The 27,555-nt window shown below is 40.0% G+C and overlaps 1 protein-coding gene across 1 annotated transcript in view; it reads left to right on the plus strand.

Annotated features, from left to right (window-relative positions):
* tbcd (tubulin folding cofactor D) overlaps positions 1-27,555 on the plus strand; it is a 287,792-nt gene that overhangs the window by 116,339 nt on the left and 143,898 nt on the right. Inside the window, exon 14 of the mRNA XM_043714487.2 lies at positions 19,767-19,923. Within this exon, the coding sequence (XP_043570422.2) occupies positions 19,767-19,923 (157 nt within the window). The remainder of the gene's footprint in view (positions 1-19,766; positions 19,924-27,555) is intronic.

Here is a 27,555-nt window from a genome sequence, read left to right on the forward strand (position 1 = left end):
CGTGAGGGCTCTCTCAGCCATTGCTACCAGTGCTGCCTGCTTTTCTTTTCTCACCAACACCATTGTAATAGCAGCCATTTTAATTTATAATTGTGTTATGTCCAAATTCTTTTATCTGTCAAACTAATAAGACAACTAAAATCATTCCCACGTAAAGTTTACAGCGAAAACATGTTGTTGTGACTTTAAAATAGAAAGTGAAAATATGTGAAAGACTAGAAAAGGTTGAAAATCACAATGGGCTTCTGCATGAATTCAATGTTGTTTCTTCAATGATCTATGATCTTCAAGCCAAAGTTGCAAGCTTAAAGAGTTCTTCGTGAAATCCGAAAGTAATAAAAGCATAGAGCAGCATCATAAACTTCAGATTCCTAAGTTTGGATCGTGCATTGTATAAATGGTTTTGGTTAAAGAGATCACAAAGGAAATACAATGGAAAATGCAAAGAATTTTATGAGAAGGTGAAAGTCATGAAGCCATGTGCGTTTTCTCCAGGATGGCTCATACGCTTTAAGATACAACATGGGATCCAAAAGACTGACATCAGTTGATCAGAAATCTGCAGATATGAAATCAGATGAAGATTTTATACCATTTTCAATAATGATGTGATTGAGCATGACCTGACTGAGCATATCTATAATGTTGCCAAGGTGAGGTTAATGTGACGATGCCTTCAAAACATAATTTTAGCTGGTGTTGATGAAAAGGTTACTCAAGTTTTTAAGCAAAGCAGATAATGTGTAATTGACCTTGTGTGTGTAAGTGCCACAAGAATGCAAAGTGAAAATGACTGTATGTGGAAAATGGGCAAAACCAAGATATTTCCAAGGCATAAAATGTCTGCCTGTTGACAACAAAGCCCAAAGTAATGCTTGGATGGGTGCTGAAATTTATTACTTGGTTGGTTCACCATGTTTTATGTCTCATGTAAAAGAACCTTTGTGAAAGAAAGGAATGCTTGAAAGTAGCCAAGTTGTAGTTTTATTGGACGATTATCATGCTTAACCACTTGCAGAAGAATTTATTCATGTCAGTGCCTTTGTGTGTGTTCTACCTTTTAATGTGACAGGTTTAATTCAGCCAATGGATCAGGGTGTGATCCAAAATTTGAAAATGTTTCATCAACATGTTTTCATTAGATAGCTATGAAATTTCATAACCATGAAAGAAGAATTTTCAGAACCTAATGAGTAAATTGCACTGCCCTCTTGATATTTAGATTCAAATCTTTTTTTCAAAGAATGCTAGAATGTATACTGTATTGGGTTTTCATTAATGTATTTGAAATGCAACAGGAGGGTGCATGTAGCTGATGCCCTGTGTTTTCCATACGTGCAGATTAATGGGGAAATTTGCAGTATGTATGTGCAGGTTGCTGTTCTCCAATGTAGTGAAGAGAAACTAGATGGTGATAATTCCCAATATGCAGTTCAGAATTGGTACTCCATGGGCAGTGACTGCCTGCACCCATCTGTACAGAGATTGCATCAGACATGCACCAGCCTCACTACATCATCATGGTACATCTCCAAGACACTTAAAATTCAGTGCTGAACTTTTGAATGCACCGTCACCTTTAATTGTAATGCTGCTGCCAAGCTGCTCTGTACACAGGGACAGGCATCCATCTTGTGCATTAGAGCAGGGGGCATTGGGGGCTCTTTGAGCACCAACTTACCTCACACACACTTGGATGCTCACAGCATCTCTGCCTTGCTTTGCTTTTTGGTGCAGTCACAAAACCAGGCAGTTTGTCATGGTCAGTCAAGAGCACAGATATGTTGCAGTATGACAGCATTCTATGTCAATGTCAAACCCAAAGCATGTTCCAGCAGCTTATGTGACAAGCACACTAGATGTGCTTCAGCAAAATGACAATGTCTCAAAGTCTAAAGGTAGTAGTCCACATTAAATTCCAGCTGCAGCCATTATCAGTTGGATTGTATCACTATTATCAGTCAAGGCTGGCATCTGATCTCAGTCCAGGGACTTGAACAGGGTCAGTTGAATGCTTGGGGTGGTCAGGGTTCTGTATCACTGCAGTCCAGAGATTGGGTTCAGTCTTGCAGATCCAGTGCAACCAGTCTGGTAATTAGCAGTAAATCAAGGTGCTACAGAGAGATCAGTATTGTCTGATCACTTGTTGTCAGGACTGCTCTTCCAAGACAATCAATCGTTTATTTGATTTGACTTATTGTCACAAAAGTGAAGATACAGTCAAAAGTATTGTTTGTTTTGTACAAGTACATCAAGGTAATAGAATATAATGCAGAATATAGTATTACAGCTACAGACAAAGTGAAGAGAAAGATCAACTAATATGTGAAAGGTCACTTTATAAGTCTGATAACAGGGAAGAAGTTGTTCTTAAATCTGTTGGTGCATGTTTTCAAACTTTTTATCTATCTGGAATATGATAGACTAATAATTCAATATATATGTCAAAGGGAATTTGTTCAAGTACACAAACTGTGTGAAATTGTGTCAATCTTCCCATAGAATGGGGAATGAGAACTGTATTTTTCTAAAGTTATTTCCTTTCGATTCCCACTGGCTTTTATTAAGAATAAGGAACAACTGTATGCCAGTATTATATGTCAGCGGTGCAGCTGGTGCACAAGTGCTGATCGATCTTGACAACCATCTATAACAGCCACGCCTTTTGCCTGCATTGGGAACAAATCTACTGTTTTGTAAATCTGTTCTGGTGTTGTAATTGAAAGAGTAACCTTAGCTAGGACAGAGAACTCGCTAATCTTTTGAATGGATCCTTCCTTCTCATTGAACTTCTGGAACAGGCCTCCATTGACAGTCTTTTTGAAAGGATGCTGCACAGTGACGACCTAGATCATGTGGTCAAGTTTTGGAATGCAATTTGAATCCTGAGTTTCCTGACTCCGATGTGAGATTATGACCAATGTAGTATAGAAAGCCACAATATCTTGCGCTGAAACTCCATATTGCCCTTTAATACCAAGATGATGCTTGATAACTTGGATAATTTGTGTAATTTATAGATCTAAATGGAAAAATATTGCTCCAAGTACCTTATTTACTAATTGATTATGGTGAGAATAAAGTGCAAGTATGTGGGTTATCACCACTTGATGTTACATCGTTAGTTAGGGAGGGCAGGCGTCCACAGGTGACTTGATGCCTTAAGGGCACAACAAAAATAAGTTGGCGAAGAATATTGTACAGAATTTACATTTATTGTGCATAAGGTCATAAATCATAAAGCTGCATGTTTTGAAATATATTATTTGTAGGATGAATACCTTTCATCACTTACATTACACTTAGTTAAAAATTTAATGTATAATGTTTTCATCATTACTGATCAGCCATTTTTCTAAATTACTTCCAAATTGGCTACTTGGCCTCCTTGTGAGAACTTTGTTTTTCTCTTTTGTAATCAAGTCAAAAATGCTATACCGAACTTGTTGCACTCCCATTTGAAAAGCTCTTATCTCATGTTCTGATTCTGTTCTTATGGCCGCACGGTGGCACAGTGGTTAGCACTGCTGCCTCACAGCGCCAGAGACCTGGGTTCAATTCCCGCCTTAGGCGACTGACTGTGTGGAGTTTGCACATTCTCCCCCTGTCTGCGTGGGTTTCCTCCGGGTGCTCCGGTTTCCTCCCACAATCCAAGGATGTGCAGGGTCAGGTGAATTAGCCATACTAAAAATTGCCCGTAGTGTTAGGTAAGGGGTAAATGTAGGGGTATGGGTGGGTTGCGCTTCGGCGGGGCGGTGTGGACTTGTTGGGCTGAAGGGCCTGTTTCCACACTGTAATCTAATCTAATCTAATCTAATCTAATTAACTAATGGAAAATCCAAAAGACTTGTGTAGGCATATAAACAATAAAAAGATGATGAAAGCAGATGTGGGCCAAGTAGAGACTATGAAGGAGACATAAGGCATGACAGGTCTTAAATAAAAATTTGCATCCATTTGCTGAACAGTTCCACTGAAAGAGCTTGAAGCATTTAGGTTAATGAGGACGAACTATTGAATAAGTTGCCTGTACTTAAAGTTATGTATCAATCTTATCTGTGTTTGGATGACTGCTGTAATGAGGTGCTACCAAGCCAATTTTGGGGACAGAGTTTGAAGTCCCCTACCCACTGTACACATTATACTTTTGTTCCTAAACTGAGATGGTCAACATGAAAATTCATCAATGAAAGAATGGTCATCAGTGAGATTAAGCAAAAAATTTCCTTGCCTATGTTTGATCCAAAACTGGTGAGATTTCATGCAGTCTGGAGTCAATGTTGAGGACTCCCAGTCCAACTCCCTCACCATTTCTGGTAGGTCTGTTTTGTTCTGGATGAGTGATGGAACAGTCTTTGACTTTGAACGACTTGCATAATTATGTGAGTATAATGAATTTGTAGGACAGCATTCCCAGTTTCGACACAAGTATCAAGATGTAAATTAGAAGAAGTTTGGGGTGGACTGGATTGAATGTACCTTTGTTATATCCAGTATCTAGATTGTTGCTGGCTGGCCTAACTACATCTACATTTCCAATGCTTTCCTGACTCCACAATGGTCAACAGGAGTGTGCTTTAACTCTCATCTTGTTTAATAACTTGTTTACTTTGGTGCTTACTTCAAGCCTTCAGCAAGTTGAATAAATTAATGCATATTTCCCTCAAGTTGGATTGCAGATTGGTTAATCTCTGCCCTCCAGCAGTCCACAGCCAAAATCTCTGTAGAACTTGTTTGAGTTATTTTATTTGCTGGTTACTTAACTCTTGTTGCTCACATGAATTAGAAGTATGAATCGAGGAGCCAAAACGTAAATACAAAGCAAAGGTTAAAATATTCTTAGTATATGTGTGCAAAAGTCAGACACTTAAAATCCTGGCAAGGAGGAGATGGGGATGCATTTTGTTACAAAGTTGAAAGAGTGTATGTTCACTTTAAGATAGCAAGTGTTTTTTGAATTTTAAAGTAAATTTAAAGTACAGTCACCAGCTGTACTTTAGCAGCTAAGAGGCAGGGGGTTGTTCCAAAATATAGTTATGTAACGATGGACTGTTAAATGGATATCTGAGTTTTGGTTGCTGTTTTGACAACAATTCAAATTTAACCAATTAATTGAAATTATGCCCGTTTTGCTAAAGCCCAGTTGAGTTTGAATTTATTACATTTTCAACATTGGACCAATGAGAGGGAATGATGTTGGATGTATAGAAAACCCAGGTGTTTTGAAATCTGGTCAGAACAATTGCTGGAGAGCTAACTGCCCCTCTAATATGAAAAGCTGTCAAAGAAATCAGAAGGCACTATCTATCAAAAAGAATCTTTTCCTGTAAAAATACTTGCAGTAAAAAGAAAGACAAAGACCCAGGGAGAAGACAGCAGAATCAGTAAACTGAAAAGAAGATAGCCTAAAGACTATATGGATTTGAGATTGAGTTAATGTAATGCTTAATAATTGTGTTGTTAGAGCAGCATTTTTGTAGAGTTGGGGTCAGATAGTAATTCGTTAAGAAAAAGGTGGCTTGGATTTGTCAGTAGTTTTTGTTTAGAGTTCACTATTACAGTGAGGAAAATAAATTGTTATTTTTCTTTAAATAGTGGAACTTCAGAGTTCTCTTTCACTCACTCCCACATTTTACTAGATTATGAGGCGAGGTGAGCTTTTCTGGGTGTTTGGTTTTAATTATCAGAGGGGTTCAACCTCCATGTCATAACAATTTTACTGTGCATTTGAGTGGAAACAGATGAAATTATTGAAAGGAGAAATGTGTGATGACCCATTTCTCCATTTATAATGTTATCTCTCACCACCCCACCTCAGCGAGTCAGCTGCAGAAACCCTCATCCATGTCTTTGTGTTCTGATTTTTCATTTTTTTTATTGGCAGGCCTCTAATGGCTTTCCCATTGTATGATTGAAGTCATCAAAATCTCTTCCATCCAAGCTCTAACCTTGAATCAAAAGTCCTGCTGTTTTTGTTCTGTGGATCTTAATTTTTTAAAAACTCTCGCTCCATCTCACTTGCCAATTCTGACTATAGCTGCTGTATGGGATTAAAGAAGATGCAAGATTTTACTTTGTTGAAACTGGTTGAATTGGTTGGAACACGATAGATAACTATGATATTGTCCCAGGTAGTAGGCATTCAAGTGGAAAATAATTTGTTCTCAAATATCTCCCAACACTTACTGCTATAGTATACCTGTAATCTCTTTTAGCTCTGCAACCTTGTGAGAATATTGTTTCTCTAATTCTGACCGTTTGAAGATCCCAAGTTTAGTTGTTCTATCATTGGTCGCTGTACCTTAAGCTATTGAGGTAGTTCTTTAAACTAGACCTGTCAAGCTGTCTACAGAGGAACCTTGATTATCTGGCATTCGATTATCCGAATTTCAGATTATCTGAACAAGATCGCAAGGTCCCAATGCTTGGCTTAAATGTTATCCTTCAATCGATTATCCGAACATTCGATTCTTTGAACAAAATACTCCCCGCCCCTGTTGTTCGGATAATCTGTACATCTCTTAGCTTCTTTAAGACACTGTTGAAACCACCTTTTTGACCAGGTTTTTGGTTATATTCCTAAATATTTCCTTATGTTGTTTCACGTATAATTTTGTTTTCTCATCATTCTGTGAAGTTTCTTGGGATGTTTTATTACGTGAAAGGTGTTCTTATAAATTATTGCTGTTATCATTGAGGTGACTGGTAGGAGGATGGATATTGTTTTGTGGATCTTATTTTCTTTATCTCTCCCTATCTCAACTTCCCATTCTGACAGTAATTGCTTTAAATCTTAAATCATGAAAACAGTCTTACTAAGTTGGCACAGAATAAGATAATCACAACACCTGAGGCAGCCTGCATTCATGTTGAAATAAGGTGGATGGCATCAGATGCTACCAGGAGGTTTAAAAGATTGTTTCCTATTCATGTAGTTAAAGAATTCTTTTCATAGGCCAGTTTAGATTAGATTACAGTGTGGAAACAGGCCCTTCGGCCCAACAAGTCCACACCGACCCGCCGAAGCGAAACCACCCATACCCCTAAATTTACCCGTTACCTAACAGTACGGGCAATTTAGTATGGCCAATTCACCTGACCCTGCACATCTTTGGGTGGTGGGAGGAAACTGGAGCACCCGGAGGAAACCCACGCAGACACGGGGAGAACGTGCAAACTCCACACAGTCAGTCGCCTGAGGCGGGAATTGAACCCAGGTCTCTGGCGCTGTGAAGCAGCGGTGCTAACCACTGTGCCACCGTGCCGCCCACGGCTCTTAGCTCTTAAGAGCTACATTCTGTAATGAGTTGGTACATGAATCTGCGGACTTAGTGTTGGTTATAGAATTGTACTTGTTTTGTTTTGGCAGGTTACAGTGGAAAAATAACACATTGAATGATTAATAACTGTCTTTATTCAGTAGTGCATGGCTAACAGATTAAATGTTAAATGCTGGTTGAGGCTATTCCAGAAAGAGCCAGGATAAAGAAAATCAATACATTGCATTCTTTTCTGTGATAGAGATAATGAAATGGGCCACAGATCTCCAGTGAGCAGCTGGCATAATTCTCCAGGGAAATTTAGGTGGACAGAGGGCAGAAGGCAGTGATAAATATTTTACATGTGATGCTGCTGCTCCTGTAACAAGGTTATTCTGTTCTTGGTTTCTTTTGAGAGGGGTCATAAAGGCAGATATGTCTGGATATATTCACTTGAAAAGACTTTTAATTTTTTTTAGAAACATTTCCACATGAAAAGGGAATGGCCTGTTCTCCCCGTCCAGGACTTTTTCTGGTTTGGTTTTAGTAAGCAGTCTGTTTGAAGCTGCTGGGGGAAACATTTCCCAAATTCACCAGAGGTTTTCTGGCTGACTTTCTCTCTGACATCTCTCCTGTAAGAACCTGTGTTTGATTTTACCTTTTTGGCCAAGGGGGTGTTTATGGGGATGTTGCAGGTGTTTTGAACGGCATCATGAAGTTGCGATAGAGTCAATTGGGTTTTCAGATAGGTTCAGGTTTTCTAAATTCGGTTCTCTTTTGTTCATGTTTCATTCAGTAGACTGTAAACAAATTCTATTTTGTTTAAAGGTGAGTGGTTAGGCTAGCTGCATCACTCCTGGAATATCCACTGTACACCTGCTTAGAACAAGTAGAAAAGTTAGGGTCTGGGCTACCTCCTTGAAATGTTTTGAGGGGGTCTGGCCTGGTCCATAACACAAGGACGCTCCTTTTGGCATGTAATCAAATGAAGTGAGTATTGGCATCCTGAAAATGGCTTCTGCGATGCCTTATTTTAAATTAATCTTGTATTTCCACTACCATTTTTCAATCCATCTGCATTCTCTAAATCACAGAAAAAGAGAGATTCTTTAAGTTAAAAAATAACAATTGTGTGGTGTTCTAGAAAGATGATTGAATTAAATGAAAAGACTGCTCTGTCTTGTACTCACTGGTACATAATGAGATAAAAAATAGGTATCTTCATTCAGTCACTTAAGCCTGTCCTGCCATCCCATAAATTGACAACTGATTTGCCCCAAGCTCAAACTCTTCTTTGTGCCATCTCCTCCCAGCCTTCAATTTCTCAATATTTAAAAAATCTATCTACAGTCTCTTAGATACTTTCAATGATCTAGCCTCCACAACTTTCTGGTGTTGACAATTTCAGGTACTCTCTCAGAGATGAAATTCAAAACCTTTGCTGTTGTTTCTCTGTGATTGAATTTTGTCAAGACAAATAATGGACATTATATTCAAAACTGGTAGGTTCCCTTTGAAAGTAATCTTCATTGTTAGAAAGTGCCACCACCTGAAATGTTGAGCGCAGACTTAGAAAGTTATGGGCTAAATGATTTCTTAATTTCAACCTTCTCTTAGTTTGGCAACACAGTGTACTAGGTGTATCATTGATCAACAATCTTGCTGTAAACATCTAGCAAGTTAACTATTATTTTTCCTACATCAGTGAGATACTGCAATATTGCTGTGGTTTCCTTCATCAAGAATCAAGATAAAACACAACACATTCTGAAAATTAATATGTCACATTTTCAGACTTTCTTCTTTCTTTCCTTGTGTTATTCTTCAAAAACCTTTCTTCATCTGTGATATGTGTTAGACTGTGGATTTTACTTTTGTAATCATTGGTCTTCAATAAAATCAGTAATTTGATGTGTGGTTGATGGATTTATGTTTGACCAACTGACATTATTGCCTACTGAAATAACTCCTCGCTGGCTGGTATTGCATCACCAAGTCACCCTTTATTTACATGTGCATAGTACATGATACTGACCCAGCTAGCACAGCGCTGACTGCAAGAGAAAGCAGAATACCTGACATTCCTGCTCAGCCAGGATTCCCTGATTACCAGGTTAACAGGCCCAATCAAGGAACTCCTATTCTTTTAGGTCCACCTGGCTGACCTCGCTTCAGTCATTACACCTACGATCATAACTGTTGGTCATATCCTTTATATATTTGGAACAAGATTGACTTTATTTTGACAACTTAAGTGATATGATGTTTTTGTTCAAGACGCCATTTATAGCTTAATGTTGTTCAAATAGTGATATCTTTTACATTGTGTTTTAAAGTGTATAATAGCTGACTTTTCAAACGGACACACCTAGAGGAGGTAACAGTTGACTTAACTATCTAAACAAAAAAGCAGTGATTGCTGAACCAGGTACTCAATTAGCTAACTTAAAGAAGCTTAAGAGAACTTGATGGAGTTTAACTACGCCTACACGTCATTTGTTTATTAAATCGTGGTTAAATTTTGAACCAGGCATATTTATTTGAACTATTTTAAGGAAAACAAACATACTTGAAACTAAAAAAAAACTGATAAATTTTGAAGTTGTATGAATAAAACAACGATGGTGCTGAAAGTGCTGCTGGGAGGCTCGTTTACTCCACCCTTTCTAATACTGTCAGTAAAGAAATACTGTTTAAAAAAAGTGTGGCTTCTTAGAATAATCTAATGTAAATAAATACTTCTGTTTGGCTTAGAAGACAGAAATTGGATAAGGTGTCTGCTTCTAATTTGTGTCTAACCATCCTCATAGTGTGGACACTGTAGGACTATGTAGTTTCTCATTGTGCCTAACCAACTCACTGTAACTCACTGTCTGGTCACACTCATGAATACAACTGGCTGCACAGAGAGGACCTATTAATTCATTCTGAAGCCAGATGGTGAAACAGTAAACTAGATGTCAATATTTGTGCTTGATAGTGGATTTGTTTACAAAATGCAACATCACACGTCTGCCTTCTGCTGAACCTGTATCCAGTGGTTTCTGTTCATATGTGGCCTGATATTTTTTAATCAAACCTCTGGAGCAGGTGTGTTGAACTCAGACTTCCTGGTCCATAGATAGGGACCCCATCATTGCATCACAAGACCTAAAAGCTACTTGAACAATTTTTGATCACTCCACTTGAGTTTGATACAACTGCAACTCCACACGATACACAGTGTCAAATTGAATTGTTAAAAGTTCTTGAGGATGGATTTCCTGGGCAGTAATCAAATGTATCTGCCAATTACTTGAAATCTTGAAACAATACAGAATCCATTGCTTTCCTTTTCTATGCCTAACTTTCAATTGATGGGTAAGTTCTGTTGATGCAAGCATACGCACATTATGAGCAGAGATTTCTTTTGTGTTGAGTGGGAGGATTTCCAGTCAAGTTACAGAAGTAGGTTTCACCTATCTTTTTCAGAGTATGGTGAAAAGGCAGGTTTAGAAGATGTGTTTGTTGGCAGCCAGAAGGAATTTAAATTGTGCATTAAAGGACATATTGTCTTTGTACAGAAATGGTTACCTTAGTTACTGAAATAAAAACCAGAATTTCAGGAAACTTGATCGATACTTCCTTTTTGCACAGAATTACATCATTTCAAGATAAGCACAATTGAAATCACATGTATTCATGTATGTGCCAAAGCACTTGTTCTTTCCAGTATACTTTACCTATTAACCTTGTTTGCTGTATTTAATCTGTACTGCCACATTTCATTTAATATTTAAAGCTTTAGGTCACTTCAAGCTACATAAGGTTACAAAATATATGCAGGTGCAAGGTAGTTTGACCAATTTTAAATAAAAACTGAAAGAGCTGTGGATGCTGTAAATCAGAAGCAAAAACAGAAATTGCTGGAAACACTCAGCAGGTCAGTCAGCATCTGTGTTACATTACATTACTTACAGTGTGGAAACAGGCCCTTTGGCCCAACAAGTCCACACCGACCCACCGAAGCGCAACCCACCCAGACCCATTCCCCTACATTTACCCCTTAACCTAACACTACGGGCACTTTAGCATGGCCAATTCACCTAACCTAATCTGTGAAGAGAAATCAGAGTTAATGTTTTAGGTCTGGTGACCCTTCCTCAGAACGTTGTGGAATTGGCCACAAATAGCAGTTGAAGGAAATTTGGAATGTACAAAAGCTGAAATTGGAGGAATGCAGACTTCTCCAAGTATTACAGAACCAGAGCAATGGCCATGGAGGGAGTTGAAATTGAGGGTGAGAATCTTAAATTGTTGGGGCATTGCTGGACACCTTTCTCTTCTGAAACACAAATTCTGACTATTGGATAGAGATGTAATTGTTTAATTCTTTCTTTTTTTCCATCTCTTATTATGTCTAGCATTTCATCGTTACCTGTTGTATTTCCAGTAATGTTAAACATTAGCTGGTTTAAATTGCCATGATATATCAAAATATGCTTTTTTAAAATTCACTCGTGGTACAGGGATATTGCCTGGGCCAATGCTTCTTGCCAGTCCCTAGTTACCCTTGTGAAGGTGGTGATGAGTTGCCATCTTGAACTGCAGCATTCAATGTGCGAAAGGTAGACCCACAGTGCTATCAGCGAATTCCATGGTTTTTGACTGTGTGATAGTGAAGCATGGTGATTTTTTCCAGTCCAGGATGGTGAGTATCTTAAAGGGGAAGTTGCTGGTGGTGGTGTTCCCATGTGTTTGCTGTCCTTGGCCCTTCTAGATGGAAGGGGTCATGGACAGATGCTAGTGAAGATCTTTGGCGAATTTCTACGGTACGTCCTGTAGATGTTACACACAGCTACTACTGAGTATTAATTGTGGAGGGAGTGATTGTTTGTGGATATGGGTCAACTCGAGCGGTTTGCTTTGTCCTAGACAGTGTCAACCTTCTTGAGTGTTTTTGGAGGTGCAATCTTACAAACAAGTGGGGAATATTCCATTAAACTGTTGACTTGTGCCATGTAACTTGTGGTCTGGCTTCAAGGTGTCGGGAGATACGTTCCACTGTGCAAAATTTCAGGCTTCTGACTTGCTGTAGGAGATACTGTATTTATATGTTGAGTCCAGTTGAGTTTCTGGTCAATAGAAACTCTCCAGGATGTGAACAGAGGGGGACGGGGGAAGTTGGTGGTGGTATTCAGTGATGGTGACACCATTGAATGTCAAGGAGCAGTGCAAAGATTACTCTTATAGGAGATGGTAATTGCCTGGCATTTGTGTGGCCTGAATGTTACTAGTCATTTGTCAGCCCAAGTCTGGTTCAGGTATTTTTGCATTTGGACATGGACTACTTCAATATCTGAGGAGCCGTGAGTGATGCTGAACGTTGTGCAATTTTGGCAAACATCCCCACTTCTACCTGATGATGGAGGTCAAGTTATTGATGAGTCAGGTGAAGATGGTTGGGCTGAGGGTGCTTTCATTAGGAACTCCTGCAGGGATGTTCTGGAGCTGAGATAATTGATCTTCGCCAACCACAACCATCTTCCCATGTTCCAGGTATGACTCAAAACAGCTCACCACTTTCTCCCAATTGCCATTGATTCCAGTTCTGCTCGGGCTACTTGATGCCTCAGTCAGTTAAACACAGCCTTGATGTCAATCTCACCTCGCCTCTGAAATTCAACTCTTCTTATCCGTGTTTGAACCAAAGCTATTGAGGTCAGGAGCTCAATGTTCCTGGTGGAACCCAAACTGGACATCAATAAGCAGGTTATTGCTAAGCTGGTTCTGCTTGATAGCACTGTTGATGACACCTTCCATTACTTAACTGTTGAGTGAGAACAGACTGATGGGATAGTAATTAACCAGATTGGAAATGTCCTGCTTTTTGTTTACAGGTTATACCTCGACAATATTTTTATAAGGTAAATAGCAGCCTTGTAGCTGTACTGGAACAGCTTGGCTTGGGATGCGGCAAGTTCTGGAGCTCAAGTCTTCAGTACTATTGCTGGAATGTAGTCAGGGCCCATTGCCTTTGTATGAATCTAGTGCTTTCAACCATTTCTTGATATCACATGGACTGAATCAAATTGGCTGAAGACTGGTACTTGTAATGTTGTGAACTACTGGAGGAGACTGAGATGGATCATCCACTCTAACTTATGTCTGAAGATTGTTGCAAATCATTGGGCTTAGCTTTTCTACTGATGTGTTGGGCTCTTTGATTATTCAGATGGGGATATTTGTGGAGCCGCCTCCTCCCATGAATTGTTTAATTGTCCACCACGATTTATGAATGGATGTGGCAGGACTGCAGAGCTCAGATCTGATCCATTATGAAAACGCTTAACTGTCTATCATTTGCTCTTATGCTATTTGGCATGCAAGAAGTCCTGTTTGTTCGCTTCACCACATTAATACTTAATTTTCACAATGCTTTCTACTGCTCCTGGCATGCCCTCCTGAAGTCTTGATTGAATCAGGGTTGATCACTTGACTTGGTGATGGTAGAGTAGGGGAGATACCAGGCAAAAGTGAGGACTGCAGATGCTGGAAACCAATGTTTAAATCAGAGTGGTGCTGGAGAAGCACAGCAGGTCAGGCGGCATACAAGGAGCAGGAAAATCGACGTTTTGGGGGAGATACCAGGTCATGACTTCACAGATTGTATTGTGTACGATTCTGCTGCTGAAGATGGCCCCAGTGTCACACGGATGCCCAGTCTTGAGTTACTAGATCTGTTCAAAGTCTCCCATTTAGCATGGTGAAAGTGCTAGATAACAGAATGGAGGGTATTCTCAGTGTGAAGGCAGGACTTCATCTCCATTAGGTCTGTGCAGCAGTCACTCTTATCAATACTGTCATGGACAGATGCACATGTAGCAGGCAGATTGGTGAGGATGAAATCCAGTAATTCTTTTCCCTCTTGTTGGTTCCCTCACCATTTGTTGCAGTGTCAGTCTAGCAGCTCTGTCCTTTGGGACCCAATCAGCTTGATCAGTTGTGTTTGTGCTGAGCCACTCTGGGTGATGGACATTGACATCCCCTACATTCTACACTGTTGCCACCCTCTGTGCTTCCTCCAAGTGTATTGGAGGAGTACTGATTCATCAGCCAAGGGAGGACAGTATGTAGTAATTAGTACATTTCCTTGCCTGTATTTGACCTGATGCTAGGAAACTTCATGTTGAAGACTTCCAGGGCAACCTCCTTCTGACTGTAGTTCACTAAGTTGCCACTCTGCTCGGTCAGTCCTGCTATTGGGACAGGCCATAGACAGAGATAGTGATGGTGGTGTCCGGGATATGGTATCATACTTTACAGACAATATCAAGCTGTTGCTTGACTAGTCTGTGAGATAGCTCTCCCAATTTTGGTACTAGCTCTCAAATGTTAGTAAAGAGGACTTTGCAGGGTTGACGGGGCTGTTTTTGCCATTGTTGTTTCAGATGCTGAGGGTCGATGCCAAGCTGTCTTTCTGATTTAATTTTTTTGTTGAGCCTTCATAGCAATTAGTATAACTGATTGAGCTGCTAGGCCATTTCAAAGAGCAGTTGAGAATCCTCTATATTGCTGTTGTACTGGAATAACATAGAGTCTTAGATTCATACAGCACAGAAACAGATCCTTTGGTCCAACTCATTTGTGCTGACCAAACATCCCATCTGTCCTGGTCCTATTTGCCAACATTTGGTCCATATCCCTATAAACCCTTCCTATTCATGTGTCCATCCAGATGCCTTTTAAATGTTGTAATTGTACCTGCATCCAACACTTCCTCTGGCAACTTATTCCAGGGACGCACCACTCTCTGGATGAGAAAGTTACCCCTCAGGTCATTTTTAAGTCGTTCCCTCTCAATTTAAATCTATGTCCTCTAGTTTTAGACTCTGCTAGTCTAGAAAAAGACTTTGGCTATTTACCCTATCTATGCCCCTCATAATTTTGTAAATCTCTATAAGGTCACCCCTCCATCTTTGACGCTGTGGGGAAAAACACAGCCTATTTAGCTTTTGCCAATAGCTCAAACCCTTTTGTTCTGGCAACATCCTTGTAAATCTTGCTGCACTTTCAATTTGCATCATGAACTTTGTCTTTGTCATAGTTCTTCCCTTTTGTTTTTCCATGCTAGAGTTTTGAGAAGTTAACTAATAGCTATGAAACTAAACCTCATGTTGCACAGTAAATACTTGGAAACTTTAGTTTTTAAGGGACTTTAATAAAGTATATGAACATATTTCTGGAGAAAGTGAGGACTGCAGATGCTGGAGGCAATTTCCCCTCCCATGTGGTCAACAATGCCTTCCAATGCATCTCCTCCACTTCCCGCACCTCCAGCCTTGAGTCCCACTCCTCCAACTACAAGGATAGAACCCCCCGGTTCTCACCTTCTACCCCACCAATCTCCGACTACAACCTATCACCCTCTGCTACTTCCACCACCTACAGTCAGACCCCACCACCACAGTTACATTTCCCTCCCCACCCCTATCAGCCTTCCGCAGAGACCATTCCTTCCATGACTCCCTCATTATGTCCATGCCCCCACCAACCCACTATCCACTCCCGGCATCTTCCCTTGTTACCACAAGAGGTGTAAACCCTATTCCCACACCTCCCCTCCTCACCATCCAAGGCCCCAAAGGATCCATCCACAACCAGCAGAGATTTTCCTGCACATCCAGATGCCGCATCCACTGTGACCGTTGTTCTCAATGTGGTCTCTACTTTGGGGAGACAGGACTCCAACTTGCGGAACAGTTCAGAGAACATATCCAGGCCACAAGCACCCAACAACCCCACTGCCCTGTGGCCAAACACTTCAACTCCCCCTCTTACTCCACCAAGGACATGCAAGTCTACCGCCAAATCCAAGCCACTTGACGCCTGGAGGAAGAACTCCTCATCTTCCGCCTTGGGACCCGCCAACCAGACTGCATCAATGTCGATTTCACCAGTTTCCTCATCTCCCCTCCCCCCACCTTATCCCAGATCCAACCTTCCAACTTGGCACCGCCCTCTTGAAGTGTCCTACCTGTCCATCTTCCTTCCCACCTGTCTGCTCCACCCTTCACCCCGACCTATCACCATCACCCCCCACTTTCATCTATCTGTCACCTTCCAAGCTACCCCCCATCCCCTCCCCCTCCCCCTCCCATTTATTTCTCAGCCCCCTTAGCCCCTCCCCCCCCACACACACTCCTGATGAAGGGCTTATGCCCAAAACATTGACTCTCCTGCTTCTCAGATGCTGCCTGACCTGCTATGCTTATCCAGCACCACACTTTTTGTCCCATTTAGCTATATTACACTTCATTTGTCATGGTTTTGCTCATTCACTCAACCTACCTATATCCTCTTTAAAAGTCTTTATGTCCTCATCACAACATGCCCTCCTCACTATTTTTGTATTTGCAGCAAATTTGGAGACCCTCCTCCCAATCATTAATATAGATGGTAAATAATTGACGTCCTGCTACTCCAGTAGTTATGACTTTCTAAACTGACAAAGACCCATTAATTTTAAGTCTGTTTCTGTGTGATAATCGATCCTCAAACCATGTGCCATACTGTATGCTACAGTCTTGTGGAAGAACCTTCTTTTGTGCACCTTATTAAATGCATACTGGAAATCCAAAAAACACTGTATCTGCTGGTTCCCCTTAAAACTCTGCTTGTTATGGCCTCAAAGATCTCTTGCAAAATTGTCAAACATGATTTTGCTTGCACAGAATCATGTTGACTCTGTTGGCATTAAGTTTTTCTAAATGTTCTGCTGTGTCTTCCATAATAATAGACCTTAGCATTCTCCCAATGGCAGATATTAGACCAACTGGCCTATAGTTTCTACTTTCTGAACAAAGGCATCACACAGTGGTGGTTTTCTAATCCTCTGGAGTCTTTCCAGAATCCAGAGAGCTCTGGAATATTTCAACCCATGCTTCCACTATGTCTGCAGTCACTTCCTTTAAAACCAATGGATGCAGTCCCTTAGATCCTGGCAACTTGTCTGCTTCATTGGTTTGTCAAATGCTTTCATCCCTGCTGATACAGACTGTTACAGGACCTTTCTCTCATTAGCATCCTGTTTATCTTACATCTTTGGGGGCATTTATAGTGTCCTCTACCTTGAAGACTGATGCAAAACTTTGGATTAAATTATCTGCGATTTCCCAGTTTTCCATATTCAAATCTTCAGTTATATCCTTCAAAGCTCTCACGTTCATATTATCTACTTTTTTAAAACCTGTGTAAGTTTATAGTTCTTGCCAATTTATTTTCAAAATAAATTTTCTCCCTTTTTATTAGCTTTTAGTCAACTGGTGATTCCTTAAAAAAAGAATCCCGATCCTCTGACCTACAACTTAGTTTAACTTGCTATGAATGCCTTCACTTTGAACAAGAGGTGATTCATTTTTCTCGTCAAGTCCTTCTTTTTGGCCAAAATAAATTTTTTGTTGAGTGTCACAACTATCTGCTTAAATGCTTGCCAATGTTCTTGTGGTCAGCTCTTTGCTCATACCTCTATTATAGCCCTTATTTAAGTTGGGGACACTATTTTGACTGTTGAGTTCTGTCCCTCAAACTGAATTGAAATTCTACTGTGTTGCGATCGCTACTTATTTATGCTACCTCATTACCAGATGTGTAAAATAGCCTGTTCATGAGTGACTTGTGCAATGTACTGCTCAAAGAAACAATCCCTAATGCGTCCCTAACACAGTTTGTCTTCCATGTTGCCCTTGTATGTCTGATTTTTTTAATCTGCTGTTAATAAGCAGATTAAAATCCCCTCTTGGCAATTGTATGACCCTTCTTTGTCCTACAGTGAAGCAACTCTTCTTGGACTTACAGACAACTCCCATCTGAGACTTTTGATGTTCCTTTTTCCCACCCCACCCAATTTCACATTAGGATCTATTGTACCTATATCACTACTCACCACTGGACAGATATCTTAGTGCATTAAAATGCTGACCTGTATTTTTTTCCTGTTTGCCAATTTTTCTGGAATGTTGACTGCCCTTGAATATTGTGTTCCTGGTCATTCCACCCTACAGCCATGTCTCCACTGAGTAATAATGACTAAAGTGAACGTTGAACATGAGAGTTATTAAACAAAGTTGACAGAAACTTCTATAAAGAGGTATGCTTTGAAGTGAGCTCTGTAGAGGTTCTTGGAGGTGAACAGATGGAAGGGTTTACAAGAATTTCAGAGCTTGTGGCTTACTTTGCTGAAAAGATAATTACCTTTAGTAGGACAAAGGAAACGAAGGATGCTCAAGATACTGGAGTTAAAGAAATGAAAGTTTAAGCACAGGTTAAAGGGCTGGAGGAATTTATGGAGAAGCGGAAGGACCAGGAAGGAAGAATGGTGGCATTTGCTCTGAAAGATTGAAAGTAAGTTTTGTTTTAGGACTACTTCTATTGATGTGCATCAACATTTCAATTAAGGCTCTCGGAAATTCAAATTAACTGACAATAAGACAGAGTACTTAGTAAATAATTTTAAAGAGGATGCAAGGAGCTTCTAATTTTAGAATAGGCAAAAACATTGGCAGATAGATATCAGTAACTAAGAGTGTTATACATTTGATCTAGCAAAGAGCAAATCATACAGAATTCACATTGCTGTTTCCTTTCCAAAGACTCAATACAAGTGCTTTTGTTAGAGTGTCAGATGAATATGCAAATGTGATTTCCAAACCAGCTATCCCCATCCTGTAAAAGCAAAATTGGTTAGTTCTACCTCAGCGTGGTGCCAAGAAAATACTCTAAGAAGCAAAGAATACTAAAGAAAATGGCTAGTCACATGCTAAGGTAACAAAGGAAAGCAATGGAGCAGTCTTAGAACATGAAAACTAAGGGGGGGGGGAGTCAGTAATTCCGTCCCTCGAGCCTGCTTTGCCCTATAATACGATCATGGCTGATCTCATCATGGCCTCAGTTTCACTTCCTCCCCACTCACTATAACCCTTCACACATTATGAATTAAATATCTATCTATCTTCGCCTTAAATTTATTCAGTGACTCAGTGTCCACCACTCTCTGGGATATTGAATTCACAGATTAGATTACTTAGTGTGGAAACAGGCCCTTCGGCCCAACAAGTCCACACCGACCCGCCGAAGCGTATACCACCCAGACCCCTACTCCTACATTTACCCCTTCACCTAACACTATGGGCAATTTAGCATGGCCAATTCACCTAACCTGCACATTTTTGGATTGTGGGAGGAAACCGGAGCACCCGGAGGAAACCCACGCAGACACTGGGAGAATGTGCAAACTCCACGCAGAGAATCGCCTGAGGCGGGAGCTGAACCCGGGTCTCTGGCACTGTGAGGCAGCAGTGCTAGCCACTGTGCCACCGTGCCGCCCACAGCCCTTTGGGGAAAAGTAATTTCTCCTCACCTCTGTTTTAAATGTTCCATCTGTTATTCTAAAACTGTGGAAGTCCATTCATAAATTTGCAAACAAAAATCATAGAGCTGCTTTTTTAAACTTTCTCTTTTCTTTCATAGTTGTACCTGTGATACTCAAAGCCTTGACTTTTGATGAGAAGCGTGGTGCTTGCAGTGTGGGCTCAAACGTGAGAGATGCAGCTTGCTACGTCTGCTGGGCCTTTGCTCGTGCCTATGACCCTCAAGAAATGAAGCCATTCGTTAATCAGATAGCAAGGTAAGAGCATGGATTGGATGTTCAGAGGAGCAGTGTTCATTGTTGAATTGCAGCTCCTTTGGAAATTACAATAACATTTCCCCACCCCACCCCCTGTCCGAACATGATGTAGCTCCCTATTTTTTCTGGGACCTTCTAAGTGTGACTGGGAGTCACAGAGTGCAGTGTCCCTCTGAGGAATCCATAAAAATTGACTTTAATTAGATGTAAAACAATGTCCATACCCTTTTTCAGACTAGCTACCAAATGATATGTTTATATGTATGGTTTGATGTTAGTGGAGTGATGTAAGGGAAGGGTAGGTGAAGTGGCAGATGACATAAATGGCAGTCCAGTGCATTGGCGAGCAGTGAGCAGACCAGAAGAGTTTGGGGTATGCTCCTTATGTTTTTCAGATGACACTGAAGTGAAATGAAGCTGAGCAATCTCTGTCCATTTTCATTGGCTTGGACTATGGCATGAAATAAACCACCTGTGTTGTAAAAGTTATGTGAATCAAACATTACATTGCAATATTACTCTGTGAAACAACAGAACTGGAAAGTGTTTAATGAAATTGAAGTCTGAGAAGTCGTGTTGCGCTGTGTTGCTGAGAAGTTGATTAGGATATAAATTTGAGTCACTCGGCTTCAGTTTTTGCAATAAATTTAAGTTCAAGTTCTGAAAGTGGTTTTAGGAATTTCGATCTTTTTTTTCCAGTGACTGTCATGTAATTGTAGCATTCTATTGTAACTGAGTCCCAAATTTTCTAATGTCTGGAATTCTGAGATTGGAATGCAGTTTAAGTAAAAATGCCTATATCATTCTTAAAAATTAGAGCTTTCTGCTTATAGATCCACTGGATACCTAAGCTACATAGTTGTCTTGCTATTGAGGGATTTGTGCATATGTTCAGTTACATCAGTTTTTGTGTCTATATCTGTAACCAGAAATCTCAAATATTGTGATTGTGTGCCTCAATTTTTGGTTGTCAGTGATGCAGGATAGAAATAAATGGTCACCAAGAATAGAAAGTCCACCTCCAAGCTTTCTCCCAATTCCCTCATCATCCTGACTTGGAACTGTATTGCCGTTCCTTTACTGTCACTGGGTCAAAGTCCTGAAACTTCTTTACAGCAAGTGATTAGCCCTATAACCCAAGGACTGTAGCGGTTCAAGAATACGACTGGCTTCTCCAGTGCATTTACGATAGGCAATAAATGCTGGCCCAACCAACGAAGCCAACATACTGTGAGCAAATTAAAAATAATGGTACCTCTACTTTGCGCTAATGTGTATGCGCCCTGGCTCCAAGAGTGCCCATGTTGCATCAAGTCGATGCCTTTTCCTTTTCATACCAATTAGTCTGAAGTCGTAAATGTGCCAAACATGTTTTTTGTTTATCCTGAGGCCACTGTGGGAAGTACGTAGCGTCATGGTATTCTCACTAGTCCAGTGACCCAGAGGCTCAGACTTAATGCCATCATTAGACAAGTTCAAACTGCAGCATGGCAGCTGTTGAAATTTAAGTATAATTAATAAAAATCCAAAAATGAAAGCTGGTTTCAGCACCGGTGTCATGAAACTATTATTGATTGGTGCAGTGAGGAAGGCAGCTCACCACTACCTTCTCAAGGGCAAATGGAAATAGGCAACAAATGCTAACTTTGTAAGTTCCATGAAAGAACTTTTTAAAAAACACATTCAGATTGCTGAGGAAACATTTTGTATAGTATCCGTATTGGTGGTAGACAAAAGAGGTTTTTCGTTCTCTCAAAGGTTGATAGCCTGTGTCAAACCAAGCGTAACAACAAGGTAAAAGGTGTATTTCTATATTTCTTTCTCTTTGTTTCTTGCTGTTTTCTGGGCCAGTTTCTCATTGATCCAAAAGACATTGACTGAATAAATTATACTTTTAAATGTTTTTATTTTATTTGGAGCTTGGTTATGACACAATCAGAAGCTGAATTGTAGCTTGTGTTTTGGATATTCATTTGGTATTTGCATGTATTCTAGATGCTTTTCAATATTCACTTGGAGAGGCATGCAGTAATTTGGTTTTCAACTTGGAGCGTTTTGCAAATTAATTCATCAAAAATTGTGGACTTAACATTTAAAGCAAGTTGATTAATGTATATGAAGATTATTTTACCAAATTAGGTTGTGGATTCAAACTGGAGGAGAAAGTGAGGTCTGCAGATGCTGGAGATCAAAGTTGAAACTTTATTGCTGGAACAGCACAGCAGGTCAGGCAGCATCCAGGGAACAGGAGATTCGACGTTTCGGGCACAGGCCCTTCTTCAGGAATGTGGATTCAAACTGCAGATTTGACATTTTTTTTATGGTTTGTGCATGGAAGTAAATCAGTATTCAAGATCCAATTCTGGCACAGTAAGAAGCTAGTGTCATGGCACTGTTCCATCTAACTGAGAGGACAGATGGTACCTCTGTTTAACATCTGATCTGAAAGAGTGCACTTCCATCTGTACAGCATCTCAGTATTTCATCAGCAATACCTCTCTTGACTTTTGTCCTCAAGTCCTGGAAGTGAGATTTAAATCCATAACCGTCTGACTCATTTGCAGTACTAATAACTGAGCTACAGCTAGCACAAAAGTCAAAACTGGCAATAAGAGTTGTTAAGCAAGGCTTGGATGAAGACATTCTGTGATAGGATAAAAGGTAGATGCAATTAAATGACAAAGGGTGATAGTGCAATGGAAACATTTGTAGTAATGGAGCAAGAAAATACAGAGGAACTTTGATTATCTGACATTCAGTTATTTGAATTTTGGATTATCCGAACAAGATCACAAGGTCCAAATGCTTGGCTAAACTGTGTTATCCGGCATTCGATTATCTGAAGGAAATACTTTCCACCCATGTCCTTCGGATAATCGAGATTCCTCTGTAAACAAAAGGTGGAGTGAGAAGCTATTAATGGCATTAGCAAAACCATTTCCAGCCCCAGCTGTTGGGAAAATGTTGGGTACTGCATGTGAGCTGAAATTGGTGTTAGTCCAGGAGGCTGCACAAATTGAAAGCGAGTTTTTGTTTCTCAAGTGTCTGATTAACTTCATCGGAACATTATTGGAGGTGAACGCCACAATAGAACCTAGAATTAAAAACACAAATTGAAATGGCAAAAGGGAAAATTTTGCTTGACAGACCTTATTGCATTTCTTCAGGCACTAACAGAGAAATTAGATAATGCAAATGTATTGGATGTTATCTATCTGGATTTTCAAAGGTCTTTTATAAGGTATGCCAGATTGATAAAGCCATAAAAAAAATTCAGCATCTCCCATGCATTCTTCTTAGAAGTCCAGCATTGAAAAGTAGTTATCCTTTTGTGATGTAAGCTATGTGATTTATATATAGAACATAATTTGTTGTAAGTTTGGGTTTTGTATTCTGCTATAGTGAAAAACTTATTTATTTTCCATAAGTTAATAACTAACCCGTATTTTTGTGACCACAGTGATTTATTTAAAAGCAGTTTGAGGCCTAGCATTTGAATTTGAGTTTTTGTGTACAGGAATAAGGTTTTACAGCTGAACAAGATAAACAAGTTCCAGTTTAGAAGCTGAACAAACTAACACCCGAAGAACTGCAGATGCTGGAAGTCAGAAACAAAAACAGAAATTACTGGAAAACTCAGCAGGTCTGGCAGTATCCGTGGAAAGGGCATGTGCCCGAAACGTCGAATCTTCTGTTCCCTAGATGCTGCCTGACCTGCTGTGCTGTTCCAGCAATAAAGTTTCAGCAGTATCCGTGGAAAGAAAGCATTGTTTACATTTCAGCTCCAGTGACCCTTCTTCAGAACGTTGACCTTCTGCTGAGTTTTACAGCAGTTTCTGCTTTTGCTTGCTCCAGTTTAGAAGGTCAGGAGAAATTTTTTAAACTTAAGAGAGCCAACCAGTTGCTTCGAGAGAGAGTTCTCTTTTAGTTTTACCCTGGATTTTGAGCAGTGCTGCGAATTCTTTGAGTGAAGATGAATGTATTAATTAATGTTACTGAGAAGAAAGCTGAGAATAAAATTTGATTACGTGAATCAAGAATTGCTGGTAGTTCCAGACCAGAAATTTTAAATAAAACCCTCAAGAGGCTACTTAACATTCAGTATTAACTCCTGGAAGGAGCGTGGCTCGAAAAGCTAGTGCTTCCAATTAAACCTGTTGGACTATAACCTGGTGTTCTGTGATTTTAAGTTTGTACACCCCAGTCCAACACCGGCACCTCCAAATTACAACATTCAGTATGTTTAGGTCCAAGTGTATAAAGATCCTTCAAGAAGAAACTATCTGCCGTTCTAGTTGTCACAAGTCAGGTGTTCGAGATAGGGACCCTGGTGTGAATACTGTACAAATGGTGTATTTGGGTACTGTACCAGAGGGTATGTTTTGGGTAGAATAAAAAGTTGTTGCATTTTTATCTTTGCAATTTATAAAGAAGTGTTTTGGGATTAATGGAATTGTCCTTTGAATTTGTATTATAAGTGACTACTTGTTTCATTCTCTTTTTTTTGTTTATTTATTAATAAACTTTTGTTTTCTTATAAAAGCAAAATCTGCAGCATTGCTTATTTTTCAGTGAGAGACTACTTTGTTAAAACTAAAACAAAACATGATTTCTCAACCCAGGTTTAGGTCTGGGTTCTGGCTTCCAATGATGCAGTCGACTGGGATGATGACACTAAACCTATATTGGACATTGGTTAGACCCCATTTAGAGTATCCTGTGCAGTTACGGCAGGCACATTATGCAAAGTGTGGAGAAGGTGAAAAGGAAAAGAAAAGATTTGAAAGAATGATACCAGAATCGCATGGATAATCTGGAAAGAATTGACAGGCTTAGCTATCTCTCCTGTTGAAAAACGGCTTGTGGAAATCTAACAGTGATCTTTAAAATTATGAAAGGTTTTAATTCTGTGAATGCAGGGAGAATATTTTCTCTTGTAGGGTTGCATGGTGGCTCAGTAGTTAGCGCTGCTGTCTGACAGCGTCAGAGACCCAGGTTTGATTCTAGCCTCGGTGATTGTCTGTGTAGGGTCTGCACATGCTCCCTATGTCTGTGGGGTTTCCTCTGGGTGCTCCAGTTTCCTCCCACAATCCAAAGATGTACAGGTTATGTGGATTGGCCATGCTAAATTGCCTGTAGTGTCCAAGGATGTGTAGGCTAGGTGGGATTAGCTATGGGAAATGCAGGGTTACAGGTATAAAGTAAGGTTTGGGTTTGGAAGGGATACTGTTCAGAGGGGCAGTATGGACTCAATGGGCCAAATGGCCTGCTTCCTCACTGTAGGCATTCAATGATTCTATAATTCTGAGAAAGAGCATAACTGGAGGCTATAAATAAAGATAGTCTCCAAATGTCCAATAGTGGTGATATAGATGAAAGGATTGAAAGTATGGTTGCTAAATCTGCTAATGACACAAAGCTAGGTAGAAAAGTGAGTTATAAAAAGGACATGAGCTAACAAAGGACAGATTAAGGGAGTGGGCAAAGATCTGGCAAATGGAATGCACTGTGGAAAGGTGAAAAATTGTCTACTTTGACGGAATAAAAAAGGAATGTTATAGCTGAATGGTAAGAAGTTGCTGAGTTCTGAGATGTGGAGAGTTCGGAATGTCCTTGTGTATGAATCACAAAGTGAGTATGCAGGTACAGCAAGTAATCAGGAAAGCTAATAAAATGGTGTGCTTGATTGTGAGGGGAATTGAATGTAAGAGCAGAGAGCTTATGCTTGCATTATATAGGAAATTGGTGAGACTGCATCTGGAATATTGTCAACAGTATGGAAGGATGTTAGTGTATTGGAAGCAATTGCAAGTATGCTTACAGATTTACTAATAAAAATGAGAAAATAATACATTATGAGTAAAGGCTAGGCCTGTATCCCCTAGAATCAGTGGTGACTGAATTGAAGCACTTAAGGTTCTTAAGAGGCTTGATTGGGTGGATTTTAAAAGTGTGTTTCCACATCTCGGAGAATCCGGAACTAGGGGTCATAGTTTAAAAATAAGGAGCCAATCATTTAAAACAAAGATGAGGAGACATGTTTTTCTCTTGAGAGTTGAATTTCCTTCCTCAAAAGAGAGCGGATGCAAATTCTTTTTAAAAGTATTTTTAAAGTTGAGGTCGATAGATTTTTGATTACTAGTGGAGATTGCTGCAGCGGCTGAGGTGGTGTGGTCCATTCCTCATCGTCATTGTGCTCACGTCCTGGTGGGTCCAAGAAAATGATGTTTACGTCGATTCTCCTTCTCCTTTGATGCTGCCTGACCTGCTGCGCTTTTCCAGCAACACATTTTTAAGCTCTGATCCCCAGCATCTGCAGTCCTCACTTTCTCCCAACAAAATGATGGTCTGCTTCAGCAGCTTTGGTGGTGTAATGGGTCAGGCCCAGGATTCCAATGACCTGGTTTGACAGTGGGTTTTTTTGGCAATGAGATGGGCGTGATGGCAGTTTTTATGTCGGCTTTCTACAGTGATGGAGAATGTGGGTCCTGTGTTTTGTTCAAAGATGAACTTCTCATATTTTTAAAATATGATTTCTGTTATTAATGTAAGTGCCAGAATATGGTGACTTAAACACTTTTCACTTCTTTTTTGTAAAATACAAGTGGCAATGAGTTACTGTTCTATTGGAAGAAAGATTATTGCAGAGATGCAAGAATGTAGATCTGAGATTACAGTCCGATCAGCCATGATCTTATTGAATGGCAGAGCAAGCTTGAAAGATCAAATGGCTAATTCTTGTTCATCTTTTCATGTATAAGCACAGTCGATTACTAGTACACAGCTTTTGCTGTGGAAATGTTTTGCAGCAGAGGAGCATGATATGTTGGTCCCTTAGAAGTTTGGCATTCTTGGACCTGTCCGTTTAAGAGAAAGATGTAAAGCTTTGTTAGTCTGTCTATTTTTTCCGCAATGCTCAAGTGTTAAGTATGCAGGACTGACTACTGAGAGCAGTTGAAATGAAGCGTACAGATGCATTTGAGAGGAAATTAGACAAGATGTGAGAAATGAAGATAGAGCATTGTGATGTTTGATATAAATGAGAATTGAAGGGATAAGACTGAAGTGGATCATAAACATTGGTATGGACTGTTGAACTCAATAGCTTGTTGTGATGCTGTACGTCTAATGTAAGCCAATGGAAGCAACTGGAACATCAGCATCTAGCCTCTGGATTGAACAAAGCTGTTCAGCAAAGTGATGGCCAAATTCATGTTTGGACACTATACAGAGTGTGGTTTGTGAATTAATTCATGCAATTAAAATAATAATTTGCAAGTAATTTGTTGTTTCACTTGGATGGTGAGAATATCTGAAGTCCTGGAGGGAGGCAAGAGAACAGGTTTCAGCACATGTTCAGGAAATTACTTTGTGAAGGAGAGTGCATGGTCGGTGGTGATCAAAACAGTAGATGATTATGTCATGGAGGGAATAGACAAATTAAAATTCTGAAAGGACAGAGGTTAAGTTGATCCCTTTGGTGGTGGCATTGTGCTGAAAATGGTGGGCAATTGTCCTTTGGTATGTGGAGACTACTGAGGTGGAAAGTGAGGATGCAAAACCCTATTGTGTTTCCGGGATGGTGGGGAAAGGTTGAGAACAGAAAGACAAAGTAGTAAAGAAGCTTTTGTA

The sequence above is a fragment of the Chiloscyllium plagiosum genome, unplaced genomic scaffold (genome assembly GCF_037043375.1).
Source record: "Chiloscyllium plagiosum isolate Xiang-an unplaced genomic scaffold, Cpla_swu_hap1 HiC_scaffold_25, whole genome shotgun sequence".
Classification (NCBI taxonomy): Eukaryota; Metazoa; Chordata; class Chondrichthyes; order Orectolobiformes; family Hemiscylliidae; genus Chiloscyllium; species Chiloscyllium plagiosum.